The 16,791-nt window shown below is 67.6% G+C and overlaps 1 protein-coding gene across 1 annotated transcript in view; it reads left to right on the top strand.

The window, feature by feature from the left end:
* Positions 1–317: 317 nt before the first annotated feature.
* HSPG2 (heparan sulfate proteoglycan 2) overlaps positions 318–16,791 on the top strand; it is a gene marked incomplete at its 5' end in the record, with an annotated part of 40,912 nt that continues 24,438 nt past the window's right edge. The window contains 35 exon segments of the mRNA XM_075437278.1: positions 318–549; positions 632–711; positions 713–752; positions 829–863; positions 865–885; positions 887–962; positions 3,516–3,660; positions 4,342–4,490; positions 4,570–4,716; positions 4,788–4,951; positions 5,022–5,198; positions 7,668–7,864; positions 7,934–8,081; positions 8,172–8,299; positions 8,374–8,460; positions 8,537–8,595; positions 8,690–8,757; positions 9,554–9,694; positions 10,600–10,776; positions 10,857–11,036; positions 11,114–11,232; positions 11,313–11,424; positions 11,506–11,619; positions 11,702–11,829; positions 11,916–12,002; positions 12,092–12,141; positions 12,233–12,321; positions 12,405–12,545; positions 12,628–12,819; positions 13,751–13,843; positions 13,932–14,012; positions 14,108–14,338; positions 14,432–14,545; positions 14,636–14,763; positions 14,848–14,934. Of these exon segments, the coding sequence (XP_075293393.1) occupies positions 318–549; positions 632–711; positions 713–752; positions 829–863; positions 865–885; positions 887–962; positions 3,516–3,660; positions 4,342–4,490; positions 4,570–4,716; positions 4,788–4,951; positions 5,022–5,198; positions 7,668–7,864; positions 7,934–8,081; positions 8,172–8,299; positions 8,374–8,460; positions 8,537–8,595; positions 8,690–8,757; positions 9,554–9,694; positions 10,600–10,776; positions 10,857–11,036; positions 11,114–11,232; positions 11,313–11,424; positions 11,506–11,619; positions 11,702–11,829; positions 11,916–12,002; positions 12,092–12,141; positions 12,233–12,321; positions 12,405–12,545; positions 12,628–12,819; positions 13,751–13,843; positions 13,932–14,012; positions 14,108–14,338; positions 14,432–14,545; positions 14,636–14,763; positions 14,848–14,934 (4,217 nt within the window).

Raw genomic sequence — 16,791 nt, 5'->3', positions numbered from 1 at the left:
TCCATAACCCCCCCTTGCACCCCCATTCTCCTCCATAACCCCCCCATAATGCCCCCTTGCCCCTCCATTTCCCCCATAACCCCCCCTTGCCCCCTCATTCTCCCCCCATAACCCCCCCCTGCACCCTCATTCCCCCCCCATAACCCCCTCTTGCACCCCTATTCTCCCCCATAACCCCCCCCGACCCCCCATTTTCCCCAATACCCCCCCACCGCACCCCCCATTTCCACCCTATACCCCCCATACCCCCCCCCCACCGCCCCCCATTGCCCCCCGTAACCCCCCCCCCCCGATCCCCACAGACCCCTCGACGCGGATGCCCCCCCACCACCGCCCGCCCCGCCACCACACCCGCCCGGCCAGCACCCCCCCCGCCGCTGCTGCCACCCCCCCCGCCGCGCCGCCCCCTCACCCCGCGCCCCCCAAAACCGGCAGCGGGGGGGTGCCCGGCGGGCGAAGCCGCCTGCGCCGACGGGCGCTGCGTCCCCCGCGACTACGTCTGCGACGGCGAGCCCGACTGTGCCGACGGCAGCGACGAGCAGGCTTGCGGTGAGTTTGCGGTGACGCGGCGAGACGGGGGGGCACCCTATGGGGTGCTGACCCCCCCCACCCACCCACCATCACCCCCCAGGCACCCCGTCGCCCTGCGAACCCAACGAATTCAAGTGCCGCAACGGGCACTGCGCCCTGAAGCTCTGGCGCTGCGACGGCGGAGAACGACTGCGGCGACGGCTCCGACGAGGCCGACTGCCGTGAGTGCCGGGCTGGGGACACGCGGCGCGGTGACGCGCTCCCCGCCATGCGTGACACCCGTGTCACCGCTTGCAGCCACCAAGGCGCCCGGCGCGGCGTGCGGGCCGGCGGGAGTTTCGGTGCGTGGCGAGCGGGGGGCTGCATCCGCGCCAGCTACCAGTGCGACCGCGAGCCCGACTGCCCCGACCGCTCCGACGAGGTCGGCTGCGGTGAGTGGCACCGGAGGGGACACGCGGGGCACGGGAGGGGACGCCTCTGCCAGGCGTGGGGACACGGCGCCGCGTTGGGGACGCTGGGTCATGGCGGGGTGTGCTGGGGATGCTTGCGCCCGCGCCATGCAGAGGATGCAGTGCGGTGGCACCAGGCTGGGGACGCCACCCAGGGACCCTGTGCCATGGTATCGGGCTGGGGACCCTGCCCAAGGACTCCATGCCATGGCACGGGGCTGGGGACACTGCACCTGGGGACCCCATGGCATGGCACTGGGCTGGGGACACTGCCCAGGGACCCTGTGCCATGGTACCGGGCTGGGGACACTGCACCTGGGGGACCCCATGGCATGGCACTGGGCTGGGGACACTGCCCAGGGACCCTGTGCCATGGTACCGGGCTGGGGACACTGCACCTGGGGACCCCATGGCATGGCACTGGGCTGGGGACACTGCCCAGGGACCCTGTGCCATGGTACCGGGCTGGGGACACTGCGCCTGGGGACCCCATGGCATGGCACCAGGCTGGGGACACTGCCCAGGGACTCCATGCCATGGCACGGGGCTGGGGACACCGGGCTGGGGATGCTGTGGCATGGCACCAGGCTGGGGGACACTGCCCAGGGACTCCATGCCGTGGCACCGGGCTGGGGACACTGTGCCTAGGGATGCCGTGGCATGGCACTGGGCTGGGGACACTGGTCTGGGGACCCTGTGCCATGGCACTGGGCTGGGAACACTGTGCCTAGGGATGCCGTGGCATGGCACTGGGCTGGGGACACTGGTCTGGGGACCCTGTGCCATGGCACGGGGCTGGGGACACTGGGCTGGGGACATTGTGGCCAAGGACCCTGTGGCATGGCGTGGGGCTGGGGGACACTGCGCAGGGACTCCATGCCATGGCACCAGGCTGGGGACACTGCCCAGGGACTCCATGACGGGGCTGGGGACGCTGTGCCTGAGGACTCCATGGCGTGGCACTAAGCTGGGGGACACAGTGCCTGGGGACCTTGTGGCATGGCACAGGGCTGGGGACACTGCCCAGGGACTCCATGCTGTGCCACCGGGCTGAGGACACTGCACAGGGACTCCATGCCGTGGCACCGGGCTGGGGACACTGGGCTGGGGACCATGTGCCATGGCACTGGGCTGGGGACACCATGCCTGGAGACCCTGTGCTCTGGCACGGGGCTGGGGACAATGTGGCCAAGGACCTTGTGCCATAACACCAGGCTGGGGGACGCTGTGTCTGGGGACCCCATGGCATGGCACGGGGCTGGGGACACAGGGCTGGGGACACTGTGCCCGAGCGGTGCCACGCTGGGGACCCAACGCCGTGGCACAGTGCTGCGTGCAGCGCTGGGGACCCTGTCCCCAAGCCATGCCGTGCTGGGGACCCGGTGCTGAGCCCGTCCCCGCGCTGTGCCACGCTGGGGACACCATGCCACAGCACCGTGCCATGTGCTGCGGTGGTGGCAGTGTCCCCAAGGGGTACCACACTGGGGACCCCGTGCTGTGGCTTGGTGCCGGGTGCCATGGCAGTGGCTGTGTCCCCATGGGGTGTCATGATGGGGACCTGGTGCTGTGTCTTGGTGCCATGTGCCACAGCGGTGGCCATGTCCCCAAGGGGTGCCGTGTTGGGACTCAGTGCTGTGTCTTGGTGCCGTGGTGGTAGCCCTGTCGCCAGGGGGTGTCACGCTGGGGACATGGTGCTGTGTCTTGGTGCTGGGTGCCATGCAGGTGGCCGTGTCCCCACGGGGTGTCACACTGGGGACCTGGTGCTGTGTCTTGGTGCCAGGTGCTGCAGTGGTGGCCGTGTCCCCAAGGGGTGCCACGCTGGGACCCAGTGCCACGTGCCCAGTGCCACCAGGACTTGGTGCTGTGTGCCATGTGAGTGGCCGTGTCCCCACGGGGTGCCACGCTGGGGACCTGGTGCCATGGCTTGGTGCTGGGTGCCATGGTGGTGGTGGCCGTGTTCCCACGGGGTGTCACACTGGGGACCTGGTGCCATGGCTTGGTGCTGGGTGCCATGGTGGTGGTGGCCGTGTTCCCACGGGGTGTCACACTGGGGACCTGGTGCTGTGTCGTGGTGCCATGTGCTGCGGTGGTGGCCGTGTCCCCGAGGGGTGCCATGTTGGGGACCCGGTGCCGTGTTTTGGTGCCGGGTGCAGCAGTGGTGGCCCTGTCTGCACAGGGTGTCACGCTGGGGACCTGGTGCTGTGTCTGGATGCCAGGTGCCATGGTGGTGGCCGTGTCCCCATGGAGTGCCACGCTGGGACCCGATGCCATGGCTTGGTGCTGGGTGCCATGCGGGTGGCCATGTCCCCATGGGGTGTCACCCCATGGTGCTGTGTCTTGGTGCCACGGTGATGGCCGTGTCCCCAGGGGGTGCCATGTTGGGGATCCGGTGCCATGTCTTGGTGCCATGTGCCACAGTGGTGGCCGTGTCCCCAGGGGGTGCCATGCTGGGACCCGGTGCCGTGGCAGTGGTGGCAGGGGGGTGACGGGGCGCGGCGGGGTGGTGACGGGGCGGTGCCGGGGGTCGCCGGGCAGTGCCCCCGCAGGTGGTGACGCTGCCGCGGGAGGCGGTGCGGGCGGCGCCGGGCCAGACGGTCACCTTCACCTGCGTGGCCACCGGCGTCCCCACGCCCATCATCACCTGGCGCCTCAACTGGGGCCACACCCCCAGCAGCCACAGGTGGGCGGGGCGTGGGGGGAGGGGGCGGGGCTTGCTCCTGGGTGTGTCCTGCTGTGGGAGGGGCTTGCGCTTGGGGAGGGGCCTTTGGAGGGCGGGGCTTGTGCTTCACAGTGGGGGCAGTGGGTGTGCTTAGGGCGGGGCCTGTGCTGGTGGGAGGGGCTTGCTCTTTGGGGTGGGGTCTTTGGTGGTGGGAGGGGCTTGGCAGGGTGGTGGTGGTGGGCGGGGCTTGCACTAAGGGAGGGAGAGCCCTGTGGTGGGAGGGGCTTGCACTTGGGGGAGGGGTCTCTGGGGGTGGGAGGGGCTTGTGCTAGGGGAGTGGGTTGTGCTAGGGGAGGGGCTTGCACCTTGGGGGAGGGGTCTCTGCTGGTGGGAGGGGCTTGTGCTAGGGGAGGGGCTTGTTCTAGGGGCGGGGCTTGTTCTGGGGAGGGTCTTGCACTTTGGGGTGGGGTCTCTGGGGGTAGGAGAGGCTTGGCATGGTGTCTGTGGTGGGCGGGGCTTGCACTAGGGGAGGGAGAGCCTTGTGGTGGGAGGGGCTTGCACTTGGGGGCGGGGCCTGCCGCGGTGGGTGGGGCTCTCAGGGCGGGACTCCCAAGCGAGGGCTGCAGACCTGTGGAGAGCTGCACGGTGGGGGGGGCGGGGCTTGCGCGGGGGGCGGGGCCCGGTGCCAAGCATGCCGCGCAGGGTGTCGATCGTGAGCGAGGCCGGGCAGGGCACCCTGACCATCCGCGACGTGAAGGAGGCCGACCAGGGCGCCTACACCTGCGAGGCCATCAACACCCTGGGCATGGTCTTCGGCATCCCCGACAGCATCCTCACCGTCACCCGCCCCGGTGAGCCACCGACCCACCCCCGCGCCCTCCCCTCCCCCACGGCAGCGTCACTGTCACCCCCCTCCGTCATCTCCCCCAGGGCCGTGTCCCGAGGGCCACTTCCAGGTGACGGGGACATCCCGCTGCCTGCCCTGCTTCTGCTTCGGCGTCACCACCGCCTGCCGCGCCGCCGCCCGCCACCGCCACCGCCTCCGCCTCCGCTTCGACCGCCCCGACGACTTCAAGGGTGAGGCGTGGGGACAAGGGACGGGGGGGGACACACAGGGGACGCGCCCGGGGCTGAGCGTCTCCTCGCAGGCGTCAACGTGACGGTGCCGGTGGCACCGTCCTCGCCGGTGCTCTCGGCCACCCAGCTCCACGTGGACGCGGGCGCCGAGGAGTTTCAGCTCCTGGACCTGTCCCGCCGCTTCCTGGCCCTCGACGTCTTCTGGGCGCTGCCGCAGACCTTCCTTGGGGACAAGGTGACGCCGGGGCGGGGACAGGGCTGGGGACATCGGCGGCACGGCCGCTGACTTCCCACCACGCTGCCAGGTGGACGCCTACGGGGGAGCACTGAGCTACGGGGTGCGGTACCGGCTGGGGCGGGGACCCCCCGAGCCCACCGCCCACCCCGACGTGGTGCTGCGGGGCCACGGGCGGCAGCTGCGGGCGCGCGCCGGGGCCACCAGCCCCGATGTCCTCAACCGGCGGCACGTGCCCTTCACCGAGGTGGGTGGGAGCCGGGCGGGGGGTGGTGGGGGTGGGCGGGTGGGTGGTGGTGATGGTGGCAGGGTGATGGTGGTGGTGTTGCTGGTGGTGGTGGGGTGATGATGGTGGGTGGGTGACACTGGTGGTGGTGGATGAGTGGTAGTGGTGGTGATGGTGGGGGGAGGTGATGGTGGTGGGGGGGGGTGTGATGATGGTGTGTGGGTGACGCTGGTGGTGGTGGGTGGGTGATGGTGGTGGTGGTGGTGGGTTGATGGTGGGCAGGTGATGGTGGTGGTGAGTGGGTGATGGTGGCAGTGGTGGTGGGTTGATGATGGTGGGTGAGTGATGCTGGTGGTGGTGGGTGGGTGATGGTGATGATGGTGGGGTGATGATGGTGGTGGTGTGATGATGGTGGGTAGGTGATGGTGGTGATGGTGGCAGTGGTGGTGGGTTGATGATGGTGGGTGGGTGATGGTTGTAGTGGGGTGATGATGGTGGGTGGGTGATGGTGGTGGTACCGGGTGGGTGATGGTGGTGGTGATGGTGGGGTGATGATGGTGTGTGGGTAATGCTGGTGGGGGGGGGGGGGGTGGTGGTGGGGTGATGCCAGTGGTAATGTGTTGCAGACAAATGATGCTGGTGATGTGTGGGTGATGGCAGTGATGATGGTGGTGGTGGGGTGATGATGGTGGGTGGGTGGCATTGGTGGTGGTGGGTGGGTGGTGCTGGCAGTGATGAGTGAGTGATGGTGGTGGTGGGATGATGGTGGTGGGTGGGTAGTGGGGCTGGTGGTGGTGGTGGGTGGGTGATGGTGGTGGTGGTGTGATGATGGTGTGTGGATGATGGTGGGGGGGCAGGTGATGGTGGTGGGTAGGTGATGGTGATGGTGGTGGGTGGGTAGTGGGGACGGTGGTGGTGGTGGTGGGTGGGTGATGGTGGTGGTGATCTGATGATGGTGGGTAGGTGATGGTGGTGGTGGTGGGTGGGTGATGGTGGTGGTGATGGTGGGGTGATGGTGTGTGGGTAATGCTGGTGGTGGTGGGGGTGGTGGGGTGATGCTGGTGGTGATGTGTCGCGGACAAGTGATGCTGGTGATGTATGGGTGATGGCAGTGATGGTGGTGGTGGGGTGATGATGGTGGGTGGGTGGCATTGGTGGTGGTGGGTGGGTGGTGCTGATGGTGGTGGTGGTGGGTTGGTGGTGCTGGCGGTGATGAGTGAGTGATGGTGGTGGTGGGATGATGGTGGTGGGTGGGTAGTGGGGCTGGTGGTGGTGGTGGGTGGGTGATGGTGGTGGTGGTGTGATGAAGGTGTGTGGATGATGGTGGGGGGGGGACGGGTGATGGTGGTGGGTAGGTGATGGTGATGGTGGTGGGTGGGTAATGGGGACGGTGGTGGTGGTGGTGGGTGATGGTGGTGGTGATCTGATGATGGTGGGTAGGTGATGGTGGTGGAGGTGGGTGGGTGATGGTGGTGGTGATGGTGGGGTGATGATGGTGTGTGGGTAATGCTGGTGGTGGTGGGGGGATGGGGGTGGTAGGGTGATGCCGGTGGTGATGTGTCGTGGACAAGTGATGCTGGTGATGTATGGGTGATGGCAGTGATGATGGTGGTGGTGGGGTGATGATGGTGGGTGGGTGGTATTGATGGTGGTGGGTGGGTGGTGCTGATGGTGGTGGTGGTGGGTTGGTGGTGCCGGCGGTGATGAGTGAGTGATGGTGGTGGTGGGATGATGGTGTGTGGATGATGGTGGTGGGGGGTGACAGGTGATGGTGGTGGGTAGGTGATGGTGATGGTGGTGGGTGGGTAGTGGGGACGGTGGTGGTGGTGGTGGGTGGGTGATGGTGGTGGTGATCTGATGCTGGTGGGTAGGTGGTGGTGGTGGTGGTGGTGGTGGGTGGGTGATGGTGGTGGTGGTGTGATGATGGTGTGTGGATGATGGTGGGGGGGGCAGGTGATGGTGGTGGGTAGGTGATGGTGATGGTGGTGGGTGGGTAGTGGTGATGGTGGTGGTGATCTGATGATGGTGGGTAGGTGATGGTGGTGGTGGTGGGTGGGTGGTGGTGATGACGGTGGTGGTGGTGGGGTGATGCTGGTGGTGATGGACAAGTGATGCTGGTGACGTATGGGTGATGGCAGGGATGATGGTGGTGGTGGGGTGATGATGGTGGGTGGGTGGCACTGATGGTGGTGGGTGGGTGGTGCTGATGGTGGTGGTGGCGGGTTGGTGGTGCCGACGGTGATGAATGAGTGATGGTGGTGGTGGGATGATGGTGGTGGGTGGGTGATGGTGATGGTGGTGGGTGGGTAGTGGGGCTGGTGGTGGTGGTGATGTGATGATGATGGGTGGGTGGTGTTGATGGTGGTGGATGGGCGGTGATGGTGATGGTGGTGCTGGGGTGATGCTGCTGGTGATGGACGTGTGATGCTGGTGATGTGTGGGTGATGCGGGTGGACACCCTGGGTGACATTGATGTCACCATCGTGGCAGGACCACTGGGAGGATGAGGAGGGTGCCCCGGTGAGCCGGGAGCTGCTGCTGCTGGTGCTGCAGGGCCTGGAGGGCATCTTCATCCGGGCGGTCTACGACGGGCGCATGGCCAGCGTGGGGCTCAGCGACGTGGCCATGGACGTCACCAGCCCCGGTGACACCGGCCTGGGGCCCGCCGGGGACGTCGAGGAGTGCAGGTAACCGGTAGCGGGACGGCGGTGCGCGGTGCCGGCCGTGACGCCAGCGTCACGCGGCCGCGTCCCCAGGTGCCCGGTGGGCTACGCGGGGCTGTCGTGCCAGCGGTGTGCCGCCCGCTTCGAGCGGGTGACGAGGGGACCCTACCTGGGGACCTGCTCCGGCTGCGGCTGCCACGGCCACTCCAGCGCCTGCGACCCCGTGTTCGGGCACTGCCTGGTAAGGAGCGGGGGGGGTGACGAAGGGACGGGGGCTCGGCGTGGTGTCACCCCCCGCCCCGGTGCCACGTGCTGGGTGTCCCCCCCGCAGAACTGCCAGCACAACACGGAGGGTCCCCAGTGCGAGAAGTGCAAACCCGGCTTCTTCGGCGATGCCACCAAGGGCACGGCCACCGCCTGTCACCCCTGTCCCTGTCCCTACACTGAGGCAGCTCGCAGGTGGGGGCCAACCCCAGGGACCCCCCCCCCGCCGTGTGTCGCCGCCCCGGTGTCACCGGCGTTGTCACCCGCAGGTTCTCGGAGTCGTGCTTTTTGGACACGGACGGCCAAGCCACCTGCGACGCCTGCGCACCCGGTTACGCCGGCCGCCGCTGCGAGAGGTGGGTGGGTGGGGGGGGCCCTATAACCCCCCCCCTCCCCCGAGACCCCCCACCCATCACCCCCCCGTCCCCATAGGTGCGCCCCGGGCTACGAGGGAGACCCCATCCAGCCGGGCGGCAAGTGCACCCCGATCGGTGAGTGGCGGGGGCTGGCTGGGGGGTGCCCCCCCCCTCCGAGGGGTGCCCCCCCCCCAGGGGTGCCCCCCACCCTCACCCTCGCTGCCCGCAGGCCAGGAGCTCGTCAAGTGTGACGCCCGCGGGGGCAAGGACGCGGCTGGTGGCACGTGCCGCTGCAAGGTGCGGCTGGGGGGGCGAGGGGGGGGTGGGTGCTCCCATCCCCCACAGCACCCGGTCCAAGCCCTGAGGCGCACAGTGAGACCCCCCTCGTGGCACCCAGTGGGACCCCCCATAGCACCCAGTGGGATCCCCCCGTGGCACCCAGTGGGATCCCCCATAGCACTCAGTGGGACCCTCCCATGGCACCCAGTGGGACCCCCGGGGTACCCAGTGGGATCCCTCAGCTACCCAGTCTGGTTCCCAGTTGCACCCAGTGTGATCCTTGGGGCACCCAGCATGGCCCCCCCATAGCACCCAGTGGGACCCTTGGGGTACGCAGTCCAGTCCCCCATAGCACCCAGTCCAGCCTCTCCCCCTGGCACCCTGTGGGACCCCCCCATAGCACCCAGTGGGAACCCCGGGTACCCAGTGGGACCCCCCCATGGCACCCAGTGGGGCTTCCGGGGTACCCAGTGGGACCCCCCCATAGCAGCCAGTGGGGCTTCCAGGGCACCCAGTGCAGTCCCCCGTGGCACCCAGTCCGATCCCCCGTGGCACCTATCCTGACCCCCCCCCAGCATCCAGTCCCGTCCCAGTGGTTCCCAGTCTGACACCCCCAGCACCCATCCCAGCCTCTCCCCACGGCACCCACTCTGATCCCCAGTGGCACCCAGTCCAATCCACCACAGCACCCAGTCCAACCCGCTCCGTGGCACCCACTCCAGCCCCCCACGCCCAGTCCCGCCCCCCCCCCAGCCCCACTGCCCCCCCCAGCACCCAGCTGGCCGGGTGCCCACGGCCCCCCCGTGCCCCCCAGCCCAACGTGCGGGGCCGGCTGTGCGACGCCTGCGCCGCGGGCACCTTCCACCTGAGCGCGGCCAACCCCGAGGGCTGCCTGCCCTGCTTCTGCATGGGCGTCTCGCGGCACTGCGCCAGCTCCGCCTGGAGCCGACACCAGGTACGTGCCATCCCGTGCCATCCCGTGCCATCCCGTGCTGTGCCGTGCCGTGCTGTGCCATGCTGTGCCATGCGGAGCCGTGCCATGCTGAGCCATGCTGTGCCATGCTGTGCCATGCCATGGTGTTCCATGGTGTGCCATGTGCCATGCTGTGCCGTGTCATGCTGTGCCATGCCATGCTGAGCCATGCTGTGCCGTGCCGTGATGTGCCATGCTGAGCCATGCCATGCTGTGCTGTGCCATGTGCCATGCTGAGCCATGTTGTGCCGTGCTGTGCCGTGTCCTGCCGTGCTGTGCCATGCTGAGCTGTGTCGTGCTGTGCCGTGCCATGCTGAGCCATGTTGTGCCGTGGTGTGTCGTGCCATGCTGTGCCATGCTGTGCCACGCTGTGCCATGCTGTGCCGTGTTGTGCCATACTATGCCATGCCACGCCAAACTGTGCCATGCCGTGCCATAATCTGCCATGCCATGCTATACTGTGCCATGTTGTGCCATCCTGCAGCATACTGTGCCATACTGCACCAAAATGTGCCATGCCATGGCATGCTGTGCGATACTGTACCATGTCATGCCATGCCGTGCCATATAGTGCCTTGCTGTGCCGCACAGCATCATGCTGTGCCGTGCTGTAACACGCCATGCCGTGTAGTGCCATGTTGTGTCATGCCACGCTGTGCCATTTAGTGCTACGTCATGCTGTGCCATGCTGTGCCATGTAGTGCCGTGCTGGGCCATATAATGCCTTGCCACGCGGCACAGCATCATGCCGTGCCATGCTGTGCCGTGCTGTAACACACCATGCCACATCGTGCCGTGTTGTGCCATGCCTTGCTGTGCCACGCCGTGCCACGTAGTGCCAGGCCGTGCCGTGCCCACCACCAAGCCCCTTCCCGCTCCCCTTCCAGGTCCTTCTCACCGCCGAGGAGTCGCAGCCGCTCGGCCTGGCCAACCTGGCCGGCACGCAGCCGGCGGGCGCCGGTGCCCGCTTCTCCTCCCCGCGGGAGCTGCTCTTCGCTTCCTTCCAGGCGCTGCCACGTGACGTCTACTACTGGGTGCTGCCCGCGCCCTTCACCGGGGACAAGGTGCCAGCGCCGCGGCCGGCCGCGGGGACCGGGCGGACGTCCCCGAGCCCGGCTGAGCCTCGCCGCGTCGTGCCCCGCAGGTGACGTCGTACGGCGGCGAGCTGCGCTACACGGTGACGCACCGGGCACCGGCGGGCGCCCAGCCGTTGCCGCGCCAGCCCGACGTCCTGCTACAGGGCAACGGCATCCTCCTGGAGCACTTCTCCGACGCTGAGCCCCCCGCCGGCGTCCCCACCGCCGTCACCGTCCCCTTCCGCGAGGTGAGAACCAGCGGGCGCGTCCCCCAGCCCGGGGTGGGGTCGGGGACACGGCGGTCACCCCCCGGTCGCGCCCGCAGCGTGCCTGGCGCCGGGCAGACGGGCGCGACGCCACCCGTGAGCATCTCCTGATGGCTTTGGCTGACGTGGACCTCTTCATGATCCGCGCGTCCTACTCGGATCGGCCGGAGGAGAGCAGGTAGCGGGGCGGGGGGCCGCGCAGGGGACGTGGGGCGTCGCGTGGGCACGGCGCTGGGGACGTCCCCTCTCGCCCCGCAGACTGGGCGACGTCAGCCTGGACGTGGCGGTGCCGCACGCCACCGGCCGCCCGCCGGCCTTGGAGGTGGAGGATTGCGCCTGCCCACCCGGCTACCGCGGTGCCTCCTGCCAGGTGAGACCCTCGGCGTCCCCCCCTCGCCCCGGGGACACCGAGCGGTGGCCCACCCCACCCGGCCCCGTGTCCCCTCCGTAGGACTGCGACACCGGCTACACCCGCAGCACCGCCGGGCTCTACCTGGGCACCTGTGAGCCCTGCCAGTGCCACGGCCACGCCGGCGAGTGCCACCCCGAGACCGGCGTCTGCCAGGTGGGCCAGGGACACCCCGGGGACACCATGGGGACCCCCGTGGCGATGCCACCGATGCCACCGTCACCCTCCTCCGTTGCAGGGCTGCCGGGATCACACAGAGGGTGCCCAATGCGACAAGTGCCAACCCGGCTACTACGGCGATGCCACCCGCGGCACCCCGGGCGACTGCCAGCCCTGTCCCTGCCACGGACCCCACAGTGACACCCAGTAGGTGCCCCCCCCCGACCCCGCCGGTCCCCTGTGTCCCTGGGGACCCCGACGGGGTCTGAGCTGTCCCTCTGTCCCCCGCACAGGGTGACCGGGAGCTGCTTCGAGGACACGGACGGGCAGCCCACCTGCAGCGCCTGCGCCCCGGGGCACAGCGGGCGCCTCTGCGAGAGGTCCCAAGGGAGCCCGGGGTGGGGGCAGGGGGGGTTTTTGGGGTGCAACCCCCCCTCATTGGCTTCTTTCCGTACCCCCCCCCCCATAGGTGCTCGCCGGGCTACGTTGGGGACCCGCTGCGGGGCGAGCCGTGCCGAGGTGAGCGCCGCGGGGAGGGGGCGAGGCGGGGACCCCCGCGGTGGCACTGTGGGGGGGGGGTCGTGCCTAACCGCTGTCCCCCCCGCGGCAGAGCCGGGCGTCCCCGACGGGCAGTGCCAGTGCGACCCGCGCGGCAGCACCGGCGAGGGCTGCGACGCCGACGGGCAGTGCCGCTGCAAGGTGAGCCCCGTCCGTGTGTCCCCCGGGCCTGGGGAGGGGGCACGGCGGTGTCACCCACCCCCGTGTCCCCCCCCCCCTCCAAGGCCAACGCAGAGGGTCCCCGCTGTGCCACCTGCCGTCCCCACCATTTCCACCTGAGTGCCAGCGAGCCGGCCGGCTGCCTGCCCTGCTTCTGCATGGGCATCGTCCAGCGCTGCACCAGCACCACCTACGCCCGCGGCACCGTGAGTGCCCCCCCGGACTGGTGTGTGTCCCCCGATGTCCCCCAATGTCCCCCACGCCGCTCACCCCGTCCCCACCCCGCAGGTCCGGACGCCCTTTGGCGCCGGCGACCCGCAGGGCTTCGCCTTGGTGAACCGGCAGCGCAGCACCCGGGTGGGCACCGGCTTCGCGGTGGAGCCGGGCACCCCCCAGCCCCGCCTGAGCTACGCCCGCTTCGGGGAGCTGCCCCCCGACTCCTACTACTGGCAGCTGCCGCCCCCCTACCAGGGGGACAAGGTAAGGGGGTGCCCCCCACCCCCGGGATGGGGGGGCCCGCGGGAGCACCCGGCCTGGCAGCGCCTGCGCCCGCTCCCCATGGGCACCCCTGGGTGCTCACCCACTGCTCTGTCGGGGGGAGCTGGGCTCAGCCTCCCCATCCCCTGCCGTTTTCCTGATTCCGTCTCCCATCCCCACCCCATCCTCTTCCTCTTCCCCCCCCATGGCCATTCCTGTCCTGTTTGCTTCCTCCCGCCTTCCCCGTCCCCTCCCTTCCCCATCCCATCCTGTCACGTCCCCATCCTTCTCTTCTTCCTCTTCCCTTTCCCCATCCCATCCCATCCCATCCCATCCCATCCCATCCCATCCCATCCCATCCCATCCCATCCCCTTTCTTTTCCCTGCCCCATCCCCTTTCCTTGTCCCTGTCTCCATCCCTTTCCTACCCCCGTCCTCTTTTCTTTCACCATCCCATCCTCATCCTCTTCCTTTTTCATCCCTTCCCCTGTCCCCGTCCCATCCTATCCTTGTCCCCGTCTATATCTCGTCCCCACTCCATATCCAACCCATCCTCTTCCACATCCCATCCCCATCCCAATCCCGTCCCATCCCCGTCTGCTTCCACATCCAATCCCCATCCTCATCCCCATCCCATCCCTATCGCATCCTGTCCCGTCTTCTTCCTCTTCCCCTTCTCCATCCTGCTCCCACCCATCCCTTCCCCATCCCATCCCATCCTCATCCCTTCCCCATCCCATCCCTTCCCCATCCCCATCCTTTCCCCCTCCCCATCCCTTCCCCATCCTCATCCCCATCCCACCCCTGTCCCATCCTTTCCCATCTTCTTCCTCTTCCCCTTCTCCATCCTGCTCCCACCCATCCCATCGCCATCCCATCCTATCCCATCCCACCCCACCCCACGCACCCCCTCCCACCCCATCCCGCTGTGCAGGTGGGCTCCTACGGCGGGCGCCTCCGCTACACCCTGACCTACACCCCAGGGGGGCAGGGAGCCCCCCTGCCCGACGCCGACATCCAGATCACGGTATGGGGATTCCGGGGGGGGGCGGGGGACGGGGGGACGGGACCCAAGGTGACACCAGGACCCCCCCTAACCCCCCCCATACCCACAGGGCAACGACATCACGCTGGTGGCTTACCAGCCCGACCTGGCCCCACGGACCCCCCAGGCCTTCGAGATTATTTTTCGGGAGGTAGGAGGGGGCGGGTGGCTTCTGTCCCCAACATCCCCCGTCCCCACGATGCACCGAGCTGGCGTTCCCCCCCCTAACTCCCCCTCTGCCCGCAGCAATACTGGCAGCGGCCGGACGGGCAACCGGTGACACGGGAACATCTCCTGATGGCTTTGGCCGACCTGGATGAGATCCTGATCCGAGCCACCTACTCCACCAGCACGGCCGCATCCAGCATCGCCGACGTCGCCATGGAGACGGCCGTGCCCCCCCAGCCCGGCCTCCCCCCGGCCCCCGAGGTGGAGGAATGCCGCTGCCCACCCGGGTACCACGGGCTCTCCTGCCAGGTGAGCCCCCAGCATCCCCCCACCATCCCCAGGGGTACCTGGGGGGGGGAACGCAACACTGAACCCCCCCTTTTTCCTCTCCCCCCCCGGCAGGATTGTGCCCCCGGCTACACCCGCACCGGGGGGGGGCTGTACCTGGGGCACTGCGAGCTCTGCGAGTGCAACGGGCATTCGGAGAGCTGCCACCCCGAGAGCGGCGTCTGCTCCGTGAGTCTTCGTGTTAAGCAGGGTTTTTTGGGGGGCTGGGGTCTCATCCCGGCTGCACACCCCCAAATATTTGTCTGGCTCCCCCCCCAGGGATGCTTGCACAACACGGCGGGGGATTTCTGTGACCAGTGTGCTCCCGGTTTCTACGGGGATGCCACCGCCGGGACCCCCGAGGACTGCCAGCCCTGCGCCTGTCCCCTCCCGTACCCCGAAAACCAGTGAGCGCCAGCACCTGGGCGGGGGGTGCCGGGGCGGGGGGTGCCACAGAGGGGATGCCCCCTCACCTCGCCTTGTCCCTGCAGGTTCTCCAGGACCTGCGAGAGTCTGGGAGGCAGCGGGTACCGCTGCACCGCCTGCGAGCCGGGCTACGCCGGGCAGTACTGCGAGCGGTGAGGCTGCGTGGCGGTGGCTGGCACCCCCCTACACCCACCCCGCTACACCCACCCTCCTATACCCACCCCCTACACCCACCCCCCTATACCCACCCCGATGAGCTCCCCCCCATATACCCACCCCCATATACCTATCCCCCTTATACCCAAGCCCATATACCCACCCTGATGGGCTCACCCACTTATACCCACCCCCATATACCCACCCCGATGAGCGCACCCCCGTATACCCACCCCCCGTATACCCAAGCCCATATACCCACCCCCCTATAGCCACCCCCCCCATGCCCAAGTCCATATACCCACCCCTTTATACCCACCCCAATGGGCTCACCCCTGTATACCCACCCCACTTTATCCACCCCCATATACCCACCCCAGTGGGCTCACCCTGATATATGCATCCCAATATACCCACCCCAATGGGCTCACCCCCATATACCCACCCCAATGGGCTCCCCCGATATGTCCACCCCAATATACCCACATCAATGGGCTCACCCCAATGAGTTCACCCCCATGCTCGTCCTTACACCCACCCCCAGATACCCACCCTGATGTGTTCACCCTGATATACCCATCCCCGTGGGCTCACCCCAGCATGCCCCCCCCAAGTGCTTACCCCCCTATAGCTATTCTGATGGGCTCACCCCGATACACGCTCGCCGATGTACCCACCCTGACACGCTCACCCCAGTGTGTTCGCCCCGATGTACCCACCCCGATGGGCTCACCCCGATGGGCTCACCCCAATATACCCACCCCGATGTCACCACCCTGATGGGCTCACCCTGATATACCCACCCCGATGGGCTCACCCTGACATGCTCACCCCGATATACCCACCCCAATATACTCATCCTGATGGGCTCCCCGATATACCCACCCCGATGGGCTCACCCCATATACTCACCCCAATATACCCACCCTGATGAACTCACCCCGACGGGCTCCCCAATATACTCACCCCGATGGGCTCACCCTGACGTGCTCGCCCCGATGTCCTCACCCCGATATACCCACCCCAACATACCCACCCTGATGTCCTCACCCCAATATACTCACCCCGATATACCCACCCCAATATACGCACCCCGATATACTCACCCCGATGGGCTCCCCGATATACCCTGACATGCTCACCCCAACATACCCACCCCGAAACGCTCACCCCAGTATAACCACCCTGATGGGCTCAGCTGCGTGTGCTCACCCCGACATGCTCACCCCGATGTTCTCCTGCTGCACCCACCCTGACGTGCTCGCCCCAACGTACCCACCCTGATACGCTCACCCCAGTATACGCACCCCTGTGAGCTCACCCCAATCTATGCACCCTAATGGGCTCACCCTGAGATGTGCACCCCGATATACCCACCCCGGTGTGCTCACTCCAATATAGGCCCCCCAATATATGCCCGCCCCAATATACCCACCCCAATATACCCACTCTGATGGGCTCACCCCAGTGTGTGCCCCCCAGTATGCTCACCCCTCTGTATGCACCCCGATGTGCTCACCCCGCTATACCCACCCTGACTGTTCACCTCACTATATGCACCCCAATATCACCACCCCACTATACTCACCCCAATATCCCCACCTTGCTATATGCACCCCAATATGTTCACCCCACTATACCCACCACAATATGCCCACCCCAGTATATGCACCCCAATATTTCACCCCACTATACTCCCCCTGATTTCTCACCTCACTATATGCACCCCAATATGCTCACCCCACTAGACCCACCCTTACCCTGATGGCTCACCCCAATATTTTCACCCCACTCTACCAACCCTGATTACCTACCGCACTATATGCACCCCAAGAAGTTCACCCCACTGTACC

The sequence above is a fragment of the Opisthocomus hoazin genome, chromosome 16 (assembly GCF_030867145.1).
Source record: "Opisthocomus hoazin isolate bOpiHoa1 chromosome 16, bOpiHoa1.hap1, whole genome shotgun sequence".
In the NCBI taxonomy this organism is placed as follows: Eukaryota; Metazoa; Chordata; class Aves; order Opisthocomiformes; family Opisthocomidae; genus Opisthocomus; species Opisthocomus hoazin.
The sequence above is the reverse complement of the archived record's forward strand: the minus strand, read 5'-3'. Positions and strand labels throughout refer to the sequence as shown.